Consider the following 15061-nt stretch of genomic DNA (forward strand, 5'->3'; position numbering starts at 1 on the left):
AAAGATAATTTATCATTTAATTTTTGATTTTTTTATTAACTATAATTATTGCTCAATACGCTTTTTAAAATATTGAATTTATTATATTTAAAAAAATAAAAAATTGTGATTTTATTTTATATTTCTTAAAATATGTGTCAAATAAATACTAGATAAGTAAAAATGAATGAATAAAGTATTACATTAGATGCTTGACTAGAAACTAGCAAAATAGCAACAATAACCCAAAAAAAATATGCAAATTTGACAGAAACCACATGTCAAAGTGGACGGAAAACGAAAAACAAGCCAACAATAAGAAAGGCAAGCAGTGTACAATTATTAATTTAGTAATTGAATAAAATTAGTGAGGAACAAAAGGAATCAAAGACGGTGGCATGAAAAAAATAATAATATTGCCACTTAGATCTCCAAAACAGATGAAACACAAGCAAGAACAATAAAGGCACCACAAAACCCAAAACAAAAGCGCCGCGTTTTTTTATACAGCAATCCAAATAAATTCACAATTTGTCGCACGCTTTTGTTATGCGTATTACTCTATATTTTGTGCCAATAAGCCCACCCCACAAGCCATAATATATCATTACTATGTCATGATTAAGACTCGTAGTTAGAATTTTCTCTAAAGATATTCAAAATATGCATAAGTAAACATAAAAAAAAAAAAAGTTAAAAGAAAATTTAATATTTACTAGATATATAGAAAAAATTAATTTCAACTATGTAGAAATAGTGAGTTTGAATCTCTCGGCCCTACGACTCTAACCTCAAATGCCAACCTTCCTTGACATCACACCTTTGTTTATTTATAGGCAAGAATATCCACATATATTTCTCACTCATTCAACTCCATTGAACTCTCCTTCTCTTGTTCAAATTCCTCAAAGACATATATTTGTTGAACAAATAGTCAAAGTTCAATTCTTGATTTCTGACAGAGTTATTAGTAATGGCATCAACTTCTCTTGTTCTTCCTTCTCTTAAACTACAATTCCCCTCACATAAATCATCATCTTCTTGTAAGAAGTCATCGTCTCATCGGGTCAGTATTCATCCCATTCAAGCTTCAGTGTCTGAGAGACCACCTTTCATTTCATCGCCAACCGTTAAACAAGCAAAACTCCCGACCAGAAAACTCCCTGGAGATTATGGGCTACCATTAGTTGGTCCATGGAAAGACAGACTTGATTACTTTTACAATCAGGGCAAAAATGAATTCTTCAAATCTCGAATTCAGAAACATCAGTCAACTGTTTTTCGAACCAACATGCCACCTGGTCCATTCATTTCCTTCAATCCAAACGTTGTTGTTTTGCTCGATGGTAAAAGTTTCCCCATCCTTTTTGATGTCTCAAAGGTTGAAAAAAAGGATCTTTTCACCGGTACATTCATGCCTTCCACTGATCTCACAGGCGGTTATCGTGTTCTCTCCTATCTTGATCCTTCCGAACCAAATCATGCCAAATTGAAGAAACTCATGTTTTATCTCCTTTCATCGCGGCGCCATGAAGTTATTCCAGAGTTTCACAATAGCTATTCCGAGCTATTTGAAACTCTAGAAAATGAACTCTCTACAAAAGGGAAAGCTGGGCTCAATGCAGCAAATGATCAAGCTGCATTTAACTTCCTGGCTAGATCCCTATATGGCATTAATCCTCAAGATACCAAACTTGGAGCCGATGGACCTAAGTTGATTGGCAAATGGGTGTTGTTCCAGCTTCATCCTTTGCTAATTCTTGGCCTTCCAAAGATTCTTGAAGACCTTGTTATGCATACTTTCAGGCTTCCCCCTGCCTTAGTGAAAAAAGACTACCAGAGATTGTACAATTTCTTCTACGAGAACTCAACTTCCGTTCTTGATGAAGCTGAAAAAATTGGCATTTCACGCGAAGAAGCTTGCCACAATTTGCTATTCGCTACATGTTTCAATTCATTCGGAGGAATCAAAATCTTTTTCCCCAATATGTTGAAATGGATCGGCCGAGCTGGGGCCAAACTCCACAACCAATTAGCTCAAGAAATTCGTTCAGTCATTTCATCAAACAATGGAAAGGTCACAATGGCTGCCATGGAAAAAATGCCACTAATGAAATCAGTAGTCTACGAATCCCTCAGAATTGAACCCCCAGTAGCATCACAATACGGCAGAGCAAAGCGAGACATGATAATCGAATCCCACGACGCATCATTTGAGATCAAAGAAGGTGAACTCCTTTATGGGTTTCAACCATTTGCAACTAAAGACCCAAAAATATTTGACCGATCGGAAGAGTTCGTCGCCGATCGGTTCATCGGAGAAGAAGGGGAGAAGCTATTGAAACATGTGTTATGGTCAAATGGATCGGAAACAGAGAACCCATCGATAAATAACAAACAGTGCGCCGGAAAAGACTTCGTCGTATTGGTTTCAAGATTGTTGTTGGTCGAATTGTTCCTCCGATATGATTCGTTTGAGATTGAGGTCGGAACATCTCCTTTAGGTGCTTCAATTACCTTAACTTCTTTGAAAAGAGCCAGTTTTTGATTAAAACTGGATTAATTAAGTGATTAATAAGCTTGCTTAGTGTATTAAATTTCATTGTTATTAAGAATTTATAGAACAATGCATACCGGCCGCTGGCGTGAATTGAGGAAGAGATCGGTGATGTGTATAGTTTAGTATAGTAATTATTTTTTGTTGAAAAAATGGAATGTATCACTATTTTTACTCTTTTCAATGATCAATCTATCTGTTGTTCTCAATAAATACAGTAGTTAATTTGTAACCTTGATGTTTACCGTTAAAACGACAAAGTTGAATTTATAGACGTGATTTAAGAATATGCGGATAAACTTGACCAAAATACCTGATTTGTGTATTGTAATATGCTTAATTAATGTGAATAAAATATGGAATTGCAGCAAAAGAATAGAATGAGTGCAAAGCTTCATCTTATTAATATGACTAGTACGGTGATAGATATCAATATAACGTCAAAATAAATTTCACATAATATGATAAACCTTTATGTAATATGTATATAAAAATTAGTTCTATAAAATAAAGGGAAAAATTCAATAAAAAGAAGTAGCATGACTATCTGCTCAATCCATTGGCGCCTTAAAATAAAGTAATGTCTTTCGTAAGTCAGAAGATTTAAATTGGCCGGTAAAAAAAAATATCACTCCTTTGACAGTCTCCTAAATTATCCAATCATCTTCGTGCTTGTTGTCTTCATGCCAAAAAAAAATGACATCCAATTCTAAAGTTACTTACACATACCTTTTATTTCTTAGAATAATACTATATTAGCTAAATATTTTTTAACTATTAATGTTTTGAACTTTATTTGAAAAATAGTAAAAGCAGGCTCAAAAAACTTCTCCTATTTATTATTTAAAAGAGGACAAAGGTGAAGATTCAAATTCAAAGTATGACTATTTCTTTAATATACTATTAATTCGAGAAGATTATTTTTTAAGCATCTATAGTAAAGCATGAAAATTGCAATATTATAAACAATTATTTGAAATGAATCTGTACTAGTATTTTGGTTTAGCATAAGCGACAGAAATTACACAGAGAGAGATTAAATTTAAGTCTTGTAAGATTAAAAGAATGAACTTTAGCAAAGATACGGAGGAAAAGATATCAACACATGTACTTAGGTTTTTTCGTTTCTTGTTCTTCCATCGTTTCTCAATTGGTGAAAAAATAGAACAAATTTATAATTTACTGCATTTCTTCGGAGTGTCACCCAAATGCAGAAAGATAAGAATAATAAAAGATATAAAGAAAATAAAGAAAAGATCTAAATCTTGTAGATGGGTTCATAAATTTATGAATATTAGGGCTCTAGCCTCATTTTATTGGAAAAGTGAAGAAAGTTCAAATGGGGAAAGATACACATATCTTTTTATTTAATTTTATTTCAGATTCATAATTTGTGTCTTACATGAGACACTTGAGAGAAAAGCATAATAAAATGTGTGAGTATCAGTGTGATATTTATAGAAAAAATTATTTAACTACACACTTCTTTTTATTATAATTTCCGGATACATCAATTCAAAATACCATACTCATAATTTTCTTTCTTTTTTCACTCCACAAATCTCTCCATAGTTACATCAATTAATCTATTTTTGAATATAAAATATTTTCTCTTTTCAATTAATGATTTCAAATTATTCAAGAGGTAGATTTCTTTCCATCACTTCATTTTTTTTTAAAAAAAATTATTTTATTTTTTTATCTTAAAAAATTCTTGATACATATGGATGAAGGTCGATTTTTGTTGTTCATCTTTTTGTGATACATATAGGGTCGCATTTTTAATGTATCTTATTATTTTTGTTTCTTAAATTACAGTGTAATAGTCATTATGTATCAGATACATTTATTATAAATTCAAATTTATATATCATGTTTAGTCATATACATAACAATGAATATGATACAAACTGATATTGTTATAAACATTAGTGTTTATATATCAACAATTATATTTGATAATGTCTACAGATACATAACCTTCTAGTTGAATAAGTTAAGGTGTATGTATCTGATAGTAAAAAATAACAAAATTTATGAACATGACACATACTAATTTGTGTTATAATAAATTAAGGTTATGTATCAAAACTAATATTTAAATACAATATATTGTACATGGTAAAAATGTAATGTATCATAATATTGAAACGAATGCATGATACACTAATTTAAGAAAGAAAAATAACTAGATACATTAAAAATCTAAGCCTTTATATGTATCATAAAAAGATGAACAACAAAAAATCGAAAAAAAAAATTAACAATCTAATTTGTTGAAAGCAAAAAAACGTGATGACAAAATCCTTCTACACTTTCTTCTTTGCTCTGTACCAACTCCTGTAACTTTTTTTCACTTTCAACAATGAATCTTGACTCAAAGTCATTACCGGAGTCACCAACAACTCGACCTTTTCCCCTCCTTTTTGGGCGTTTTTTCCAAAGATGCGTCCTTCTCCAACTAATTGGGTAATCACAATATAAAAATTTTAAAAATTGATCATTGATGACTAGAAAGAAAAAAATGAATGTGTTAGTTTTAGCATTTTAATATCAATATTGAGTGATATTAATTTGCGTAAGTGATATATGTTATAATTCTCTCTTTAATGCATAAAAATGTCTTTCATTATCATTTTTAGCTAGTGCAAGATTATTCATTTCATTATATATTTTTAACCTAATTATCACTAATAAGTGGTGCACTAAATGATAATGGTGGAATTTCATTATTTTTTCATCTTTGAATGATTTCCTTTCCTATAAATAGAGAGATCTTCTTTGGTTTGAAATGGAAGAAAAAATTGAGTGTATTAAATTTGTCAAAAAAGAGAGTTCTTATTAGTTGAAAGGATGTGTTCTTTTTTGTGGAGCTTTAAACTCAACTCTTATTCAGAATTTGTTGAGTAACATTTTGTGATAAAGCTGTTGTATTCTGAAGGGGACGAGTCAAGAGGACTACTGCTGGACCGGTGAAAAAATTTATTGCAGTGGGCTTGAATCTCCTTAAAAAGAGCGAGATATCCGCGTCTCAGTCAAAAAGTGAATTTATTTTCTTCATTTTATTTTTCAATTGTAATTTGTAATCTTGTAATTTCACCAATAGGATGAAAAAGAAGAAGCAGAAGAAGAAAATTTGTTACGCTTTGGGATAGATTAGTGAGAAGAAAATTTGAAATTTGAATTGTTTGAAGTTCCTAAAATTTTGAGAGAGTTGACATCAATTTGTTTTGAGTGATTTGTGGAACTGATATTTAATTTTACCTTTTAGTTCCTTTTTAAGCTCAACCGACAAGTTCTATAATGTATCAACATTTATGTATCCAGGTGACTGCTATGTTTTTGGATGGGACAAAGTTGACGGAATTTTTGTAAATTAATAAAAAATAGAAATAAAATATAATTTGCTCCTTACGCTATGTGATTCCTAAAAATTGTACATATTTGTATGAATCCTAAATTAAGAGAGGTATCTTGTAAGCATTCTTTGTCCCTTGTTTATAGAGATATAAATAGCTGAAGGTAACTTTCATCTTCCACTTGTTGGGCAATCTTTTCTTCAACTAAGTTGTAAGGTGTCAATTTTTCATCACTTTTTGCTAAATGAATTTTACTATAAAAGTTAAGTGATGAATAATACTTACATCTTCGTAATATTAATTGTAGTATTAGTTCGCTCTCCTCTCCTGCTTATGATTTTGTTTCATTCTTTGATTTCGTTTATCTAATTTCAAGCAAACCTTAAATGACTAACATAATAATAATGTTTCATACTTACGAAAGATACAAGCTTTGGAAATAAACTGAAACTTTTAATTGAAGGAAGAAAAATTACTTATACTAAAGAAAAGAACAAATCTATGCTTGAAGTAATTTATTACACCAAATCAAATCAACAATTTTAAAGATTTCCTCCTATTTAGTTTTATATTTCATCCTCACTGCAACTAAAATAAACTCAAAAATACCATTATAAGAATTAATAATTTAACTATATGCTTGGAATGGAGAATTTTCAATTTATACTCGATCACCTAGCAAGATCCTATTAGTGATTATTTGATCTTCTAAAATATTATTTTTCCAAACTCAATTGAGTAAGTTGCTAACGTAATAAGAAATTGAAGTGAAAATCAAAAGGATGGTTAAGAGGTACCGTATAACATAAATTAAAAGAAGTTAAAAGGCACCATCTTAGAGAAACATGGGAGCCTTCACTTCATCTCCTTCAAATTTTATTGATGCATAATTTTTTGTAGCGCCTCCGATAAATGAAACTATCCAACTGAAAAACTCTCAAGCGTTGTGAAATTACAGAGGTAACTTATGACTGTGATTGAAATTATTCTTCGATGTATTCTTCCAAGTTCCACCCTAAGATAGAGGAGCAGTCATGGGATTGAAAAGGTAGGAAAGCTTTATTTGAGGAAGGGCGTAATGTTTGTGTAGGAAAAGCCACAATAAAGAGGCAACCCGTGGTCAGAGGATGGACTGTTAGTTTATTATTATTTTTATGCAAATCGCGTTATAAGTAAAAAAATAGAAGGAAAAATTAGAAATTATCAATTCTGGCCCAGGAGAGTGCTACATCACCGGGCTGAGGATCCTCTTTTATATATATAGAGAGAGAGAATAACAAAAGATGGAACACGTGAACTTAACAAGCATAAGAGAACAGTGTATTACTAGTGAATTAATAATGCTTTGATGATGTACAACAGGTGATTGAAAAACTATAACTAAATCCTAGGGAGCAACTGCCATATTGAAACTTTGGCCTCATGAAGACTCCCATTTACTCACATTTGCCTATGTTGGGCAGCTTTTTGAAATTCATTACGGTGTAGCCAAAAAGACATATTCGTGCATGCAAACAAGCATGAAAATGAAGATATATAATGTGCTATGAAGCAAATAGTACATCTCAATGCTTCAACGAGGGCCTCGGAATATAAAACAAGTGAAAGCCCAACTATATTTCAGTATCAGCTGATTAGTGATCATATAATTTGAGAGCTGGATGGAATTTTAAACCACGGTTATGTCATTTCACTTGAGAATTTAAAGTGAATTTAAAAAAATTCACGACAATGACTATTTCTCAATTACAGACCAAAAAGTGTCGGGTGAATGGTATTTCTATTTTAAATTTCCTAAAATTAGTATCATGCAAAACAGATACTCCACAAGTCCCAATTTATGTCACAATCCTTCCTTTTTTTTATATGTCTAAAAAAGAATGACATCTTTTCATATTTAATGATAATCTTACTTTAAACTTCTCATTCTTAAAACTTCATGCCCAAACAAACACCTTTACATGAATCAAAATCGATGGAGTTCTGATTTTAATAAAAAGAACATTTGGAAGTACAGACCAAATTTGCCATATGTAGTATTCTTGCTAGTATACTACATTTTCAACTGCTAAATGTCCCTGTAAGTAAATTACAAAGAAGAAATTTAATCCTTTACATAATTACTTAACTATATGATTAAGTAAACTACTACAAGATGGAGAGCTTTGCTCACTATTCCATGGATCTTGTACAGATACAGGGGAATAATCCTTTATTTTACTATCTGTGGAAAATATATCCATTTCTTTCTTCTTAATTGAAAGATTTAGTGGTTTTTCACTTACATCTGAAGTTGATGAAATTGAAGATCCATCTGATGAACCTGTTATGTTATCTTCCGAATTCGTCCATTTGCTTAGCCTAAGTTGTTCCAATTCAATTGCTACTTCCATCATCGATGGCCTCATATCGCGATGAAATGCTAAACACCTGAATGCCAACTCTGCTACCTTGTGAACAGATGAAAGTGTCCAAGCATCCATATGTAGCTCGATAAATGGATCAATAATTTCATCTAAGTTTCCCTTTCCTATTCTGTCAATTGCAAGTGCAGCCAAGTTTACTTCGTCTTGAGGACGAGCAAAGTCTACTGCTTTTAGCCCTGTTATGATCTCAGCAAGAACTACACCAAAGCTGTAAACGTCGCTCTTGTCAGACAACTGAAAGCTCTGGTGATACTGAGGATCAAGATATCCGGGAGTTCCTTGTGGTGCTGTAGAAATGTGGGACGATTCAACCATACCGAGTCTTGAAAGTCCGAAATCTGCAACTTTTGACTTGTAATTGTAATCTAAGAGTATGTTACTAGACTTGACGTCTCTGTGATATATTGGAGGGTGCATTGCATTATGCAGATAAGCTATAGCTTGTGCAGTTTCTGCACCAATCGTGAGGCGAACGGGCCATGGTAGCCCGTTCCCTTTTTCTCTTTGTAAATGTTGTGATAAAGTTCCATTAGGCATGAACTCATAAACAAGAATCTGTTCGCCATTTTCAATAGAGCAGCCCAAGAGACGAACGAGGTTCGGATGATTGACAGAGGAAAGGAGCTTGATCTCATTGATGAATTGTTCAATGCTATCAGTATCTCTATGCCTAATTCTTTTGATAGCTACCCAATTGTCATTTTGAAGTTTTCCTGAATAAACTGTTCCATACGCGCCATTTCCTAGTCTTCGTTTCTCAGAGAAGAAATCGGTTGCTTTTTCCATTTCTTTGTACTGATAAACCGGGATGCTGATCCCTGTAGTCTCACATAACTCGCGATTTCTTCTGGTTCTGTTTTGGAAATTCAATCTTCGTCGAATAAAGCAGCAGATAAGGCCTACACTAACCATTAAAGAAGCACCTGCTACAATACCTGGAGAAATATAGTTTTGATCACTTTAAATTGAGTTGTATCACGAAATTGAAATAAGAAAAAAAAAATCATTTCAATAAGTACTGAAGTTGAGACTTTGCACTGTCAGCGTATATAACTTAAATCAGTTGAAAATTACCTCCAACAAGTACACCAACTCTTGTGGTTCCTCCACATTTGCCTGAAAGGTACTTTGAAGGGTTGCATGTTGTATCATCTGCATTCACAAAAAAAAATCTGGAATTAGTATTGGACACATACTTGATACTACTCAAGACAAATGTTATGATGGGATTAGAGATTTCGAGTTCGAGTTTTGGATATGAAAAAAATCATGATAGAGAGTGTTTCTTCCTTTTTTTTAATGGGTCTTACGTAATGCAAATCTGAACTAGTTTAGACCCCATTATGGATAGTGAACATTGGGTGGGAACAAAAAAAAGTAATTACGAATTCGTATATTCCTTTTCACCTTATTTTGTGTAATTCTTGAGCATTATTGAAATGGAAGAAATTAATACGTGGAGGGTCCATTGATATTGCTGAATTACTATCTTCACGTAATATGATAGTGACTTTGTTTCCATTGCTCACTCAAAACCAAATGGAGTTGGATAGAAAATAAAGAAAACCAAGGGAAAAAAAGGCTCTTTCTTGACTGAATGATGAAATATATTTTGGCAGGATATCTTGATGGAATAACATGAATGGACATTATACCAACCAATCAAACTATTCAAAGTTTGAAGTCCGTGAGTTTATGCAACAATCTTAAGTTAATATACAATGAAAATTCGTTCACATTTAAATATCTATAAATATTTATTAATATATTTATAGGGTCATGACAAAAGCTATTGAGTCTCCGTAAACCTACTGATTGTGATTTAGATTACCGAAGTGATCAAATACCCGATTTTAGTACCACCATTTAAGTCATATCCATAGCGTGTCAACATTTGCGAGTCTACCCATTTCGAAATAACTTTAGACATATAGAGTTTTAAGTTAGGCTTAACAAATCCTAATTTGGGAACAATATATCTGAAATTTCATAAAACTAAGTCGAATAATTTTTACTTAAACTTCCGAAACAAACAACGCTCAAACTATTTTAAATTTGCCTTTAATTTTTGGCATTGATAAGGGACATTAAAGGCAACAACCATCACCATTCTTGGGTCCTACCTATATAGTCACGAGTTGCTCCGCTGATGAAGCAAACACATACGTGATTGCCTTTCTTAATGTTGCCATTATTACCTTAGTTTGTGAAAAAAGACAATCACAAATTGCTCTGATAAATAGTTATTGTTGATTTTACCTTTACTTAGTATGAACATGAGAACAAAATTCTTCATCTGTTATATTTATTAATAGCAAACACTATTATTGACTTTCCCAGTTCCTTAACATGTACTCCATGACACATGTTAGAGAAAAATTGAGCTTTGTTATAAAGAAAACGAGAGTTTATACAATCAACTATGGGGAACTTTTCTTTTTTGGCGGCCCCAGCATGTCATATTTTAATCTTTCTACTATGGGGACCCATGTTTTTTTTTCCATCTAAATTATGATGTTCTCCTCTCTCCAAATTTGGTCAAAACTCCCACTCATCAACTTTAATTTCATTTAGTTAAACCCCCCAACTCATAACCAAATTAGGTAACTTGGAGAAAGTTGAATATATAAAACTTCACATTTTTGTATATGCAACCTAAATTTCTAATTTTGAAAAGTCAAACTTATTTTACTATTTCTTTCTTTAAACTAGAACATGATATTTTATTTTGAAAGTTGTTGAATAAATACTCAACGAGCCCGTTTGGATGTGATTAAAAAAAGTAATTTTTATGTATGAAGTATTTTTAGAACTTTGAAGTGATGAAAGTTATTTTTATAAATAAGCAGTTATTTGGATAAAAGTGCTTAAATGAGGAAAATGATGTGAATTTTAGGATTAAAAGAATAAAAAGGGTAGTTTGGGAATTTAGTTAAAATATAAGGCATATAAAAGTAATTTCCATGGTCAAAGAAAATGACTTTTAAGCACTTAGAAAAAAAAAAGTTAGGAATTCTAACTTTTCATTTTTGTCTGACTTTAAAAACCTTATGACTTAAAGTTAGCATTAGGCAAACACGTCCAAAAGCTAAAAAGGACTTTAAGTTGCCCATTCAAACGGGATCTAATTAAAGCAAAATTACCTAATAGAGTACGGGGATTCAGGAGTCAAATTTGAATGTAATTTTTGAAATTAGGTATTCAGAACTTATCACTTGTTAAAAAAGTTATTTTGCATCACCGCTTAAAAAGTTCAAGTTTTCAGATGAATTTATCATATATTTGACATGTTATCCGAACAGACAGATATCTCGGGTTCAAATCTCATTGCTACTCGTAACTAGATAGTAATTAAAATTGTTTTCTCCCTAACGTACCTTTCCGGCAGCCGGAGCCAGCTTTGAAGCCATCTCCGACGAACCCTTCAAAGCACTGACACCGATATCCCAATTTCCCATCAATGGGCGAAGAGATTTTAGTACAATTCGCATTGGGAGAACACCGGCAATTTCCATGAACCCACCACCCCAATTGAACCACCTGAACATCCAAAGAAACCGCCGAGCTATTCACTGACGACTCCACAGAAATTGCAGAAAACAGAGAGCCGCACCCTGTGTTCGATATATTCCTCAAATTGATAAAATTGTTCTCACTATTCGGCTCAGAATAACAGCTCATGTTTTCTTTCCCACAATCAAGAATATCAAAATGGGTTTGAATCATCGTAGAAGGAATCAAACAGCTGGATTGTGAAGAACTGCAATTCTGGAAAAGTATCCCGTTTCTTGAAGTGGGTGCATAGTTTGGGCTAAAAAGATTGTGAATTGCGGAAAATGGTCGGCTGCATTTTGCTAGAAGATTGATTAAAATGGTATCTGAAGTTACTGATTGAACTGGGAAATTGTTATTGATCATGACCCCCTTTGAGGTACAGTTGAGCTGAATTGGGCAGCCAGGGGAGAAACCAAAAGGAAATGGAAGGAATCTGTTTCCACATGAATGGGTACAGTTTGATCCAAGAACTATGGTTGATAAAAAGTTGAATATAAACAAACACAGAATTGTTCTAACATAGAGAGGAAAATTCATTTTTTGGGGACATGTGAACAGGGAGGAAGAGAAATAAGAAGAAGAAGAAGAAAGAAAGAAAGTTGGTAAATTGATTACAAGTGAATGAAAGGGGATTGGGGAAGAAATAGAGTAATGAGAGCATTGGGGCGGCGAGTGATAATTAATCCTTCCGTTTTAATTAGAGTTCTTAAATTTAAGTTCAAATATACAATAATTATTTTTATTAGAGAGCATTTTATATTTTAATATAATTAAATTTAATCAAAATCTAATAAGTATACTAAATATTAAATGAGACTAAAAAAAAACAAATACATCTTTATTGACCTGATATATTTCTTTAGAAAATTTTAATTAGAGAATAAGTAGTGACTTTTTGAAACTCTAAGAGCTCGTTTGAATGGCTTAAAAAAAGTGATTTTTATGTATGGAGGCTTGTAGAACTTTTAAATGCTGAAAGTTATTTTTATAAATAAGCAGTTGAGTGTTTGAATAAAAGTGTTTATACTGAAAATAAGTTGTTGATGTGTTTGGCAATTAAGTGTTGTTAAGCATTTATTTTCTGTCAAAATGACTGAAATACCCTTAAAGTTATTAACACTATAATAAGTTGATTTAAAAGATTTTTAAACTCTAAAGTTGATTTAAATCAAAAATAATTTATATTGTAAAATCACTTCCACTATAAAATGTTTATTTAAGTTATTTTTTTATAAATACGTGTTACTTAAGAGGGTGCATGTGCTACAAGACCCTCGGCTACTTATAGTGCTAAGGTGTGCATATACTGTGTATGTTGTTGTTAAAGTACAAGAAACAACACAAAGCAACATAAATCAAAGGATAAGAAACTACACAATCAATACTAGGAAAACAACAATTTGTTTAAAAACCAAAACATCAAACAAGAGCAAAAAAAAAATGGATTAAGCTTAGAAATACTAAAACCCACTTGATCTGTTCATTAATAGCAGCTTCAGATTGATCAGAATACTTGTGTCTAGCAAGAGAAACTTGAGGAACAGTAGGTACAAGCATAAGCTTTTTCTTGACCTCTTCAAAGGGCTCGAAAACAACACCCGTTAAGGATTTGTTGCTCGAACCCTTTGAAGCACATATTACCAAGCCATTTCCGCTTTTTGCTGAAAAATTCTTCAAAACAGATCCATGTGAATAAATTGGTAACATCGGACTCAAATTTTCACCATGGATGTTCAACAAGGCAAACGCAGATGCCACTTTGAGAAGCATGATTATGTATACAGAAATTTAACAGAGAAATTGATGGAGTAACGAGAGAAAATGAACAATTATTGGTAGAAAAAAACCCGAAGGAAAATGAAAGATGAGCTACAAAGAGGAGAAAGGGAAGTTGATAGGGTATTTTGGAAATTAAAATAAAATATAAGGGATATAAAAATAATTTTTATGGTTAACGAAAATGGTCCCCAAAAAAAAATTAAGATTTCTAACTTTTCATTTTTTGATGACTTTAAGAACTTTAGACTTAAATTTAGCATTTTAAGTCAATAGTCAAACACCACAATAAGCTAAAAAGGGCTTATAGGCTTATAAATTGGTTTGACCAACTTATAAGCTCATCCAAACGGGCTCTAAATTTGATTACTATTAATTTAAGTAGTTATTAAATATTAAGGGTAGGATGAAAAATAAATAATATAGGGGTCAAGTAAAATGAAATAGAAGAGTAATGAGAACACACCTAATGATTATTAATTACTCTCCCGTTTTATTTGTTTGTCTTACTTACTTTTTTTTTTGAAAACTCTCAAATTTGACTTTCAACATGATCTATTTATGACTACAAGATTAAAATATATTTTAATATATTCTATGTATTTTTAATTTAAAATCATAAATTTTAAAAATATTTTTTACTTTGTTAAATTCTGTATCAAATTAATACAAGACAAATAAATTGGAAAAAAAAAATACAAATGACTACTTTTTAAGTTTAATATTTTTATACATGAAATGCTTCTCGATTACCCTTTTTTTCTTTGTGAAAGATGAAAAAACATGTAGGGTAGTAAAATGATAATGTCTAACGAACACTTATTTGGTCATTGACTTGACTTATCGACAAGTTGGAAACCTAACAGCATCGACAATTTATTAGTCATTATAAATGTTCTAACAATTTTTTTTAACGTTAGAAGAATATGTACGTATCGAGGATTTATTAGCCATTGGCCCACAAATCAATTTAAATATGAGTTTATTTATTATACGTAAACATTTGAAGATGGTGGAATTCGAACCCACAACTCTAGTATGGAAAAGCATTTTATGGTCCCTTTCTTACTATTAAGTTGTTAATTAGTTTTGTTAGGATATATATATATATATATATATATATATATATATATATATATATATATATATATATATATAATTTTCTAACATAAATGCAGAGTCTATGACAAAGCTACTAGGTTCGCCCAAATCTCCACTTAGTTCAGCCCCTGAAATAGTAAACTAAATATAATAAAGTGATAATACATTTTTTTTACATTATTAGTGTATATGAGATAAAATCTTTATGAAGAATCTTAAATTAGTAATTTAATTGGTTAGCTATTTGAACTTTCATTTTATTGGTGAAAGTTCAATTTTATGAGCTAACTTTTGGATAGATTAGCCAG

General features: G+C 31.5%; 3 protein-coding genes across 3 annotated transcripts; 1 reads left to right on the top strand and 2 right to left on the bottom strand.

Annotated features, from left to right (window-relative positions):
- The first annotated feature begins 766 nt into the window (after positions 1-766).
- On the top strand, positions 767-2720 carry LOC129904260 (allene oxide synthase 1, chloroplastic). The gene has a single exon (XM_055979801.1). It carries the CDS (start codon positions 953-955, stop codon positions 2525-2527), a length of 1575 nt encoding a protein of 524 aa, XP_055835776.1. The 5' UTR covers positions 767-952; the 3' UTR covers positions 2528-2720.
- Positions 2721-7907: 5187 nt separating this feature from the next.
- On the bottom strand, positions 7908-12537 carry LOC129903419 (wall-associated receptor kinase-like 14). The gene is made up of 3 exons (XM_055978972.1): positions 11699-12537; positions 9396-9473; positions 7908-9256 (listed from the first exon to the last, which is right to left on the bottom strand). The coding sequence occupies exons 1-3, from the start codon at positions 12411-12413 to the stop codon at positions 8016-8018; spliced, it is 2034 nt and encodes a 677-aa protein (XP_055834947.1). The 5' UTR covers positions 12414-12537; the 3' UTR covers positions 7908-8015.
- Positions 12538-13295: 758 nt separating this feature from the next.
- LOC129902389 (ferritin-2, chloroplastic-like) lies at positions 13296-13646 on the bottom strand. The gene has a single exon (XM_055977614.1). It carries the CDS (start codon positions 13644-13646, stop codon positions 13296-13298), a length of 351 nt encoding a protein of 116 aa, XP_055833589.1.
- Positions 13647-15061: the final 1415 nt, after the last annotated feature.

The sequence above is a fragment of the Solanum dulcamara genome, chromosome 9 (genome assembly GCF_947179165.1).
Source record: "Solanum dulcamara chromosome 9, daSolDulc1.2, whole genome shotgun sequence".
Lineage (NCBI taxonomy): Eukaryota > Viridiplantae > Streptophyta > Magnoliopsida > Solanales > Solanaceae > Solanum > Solanum dulcamara.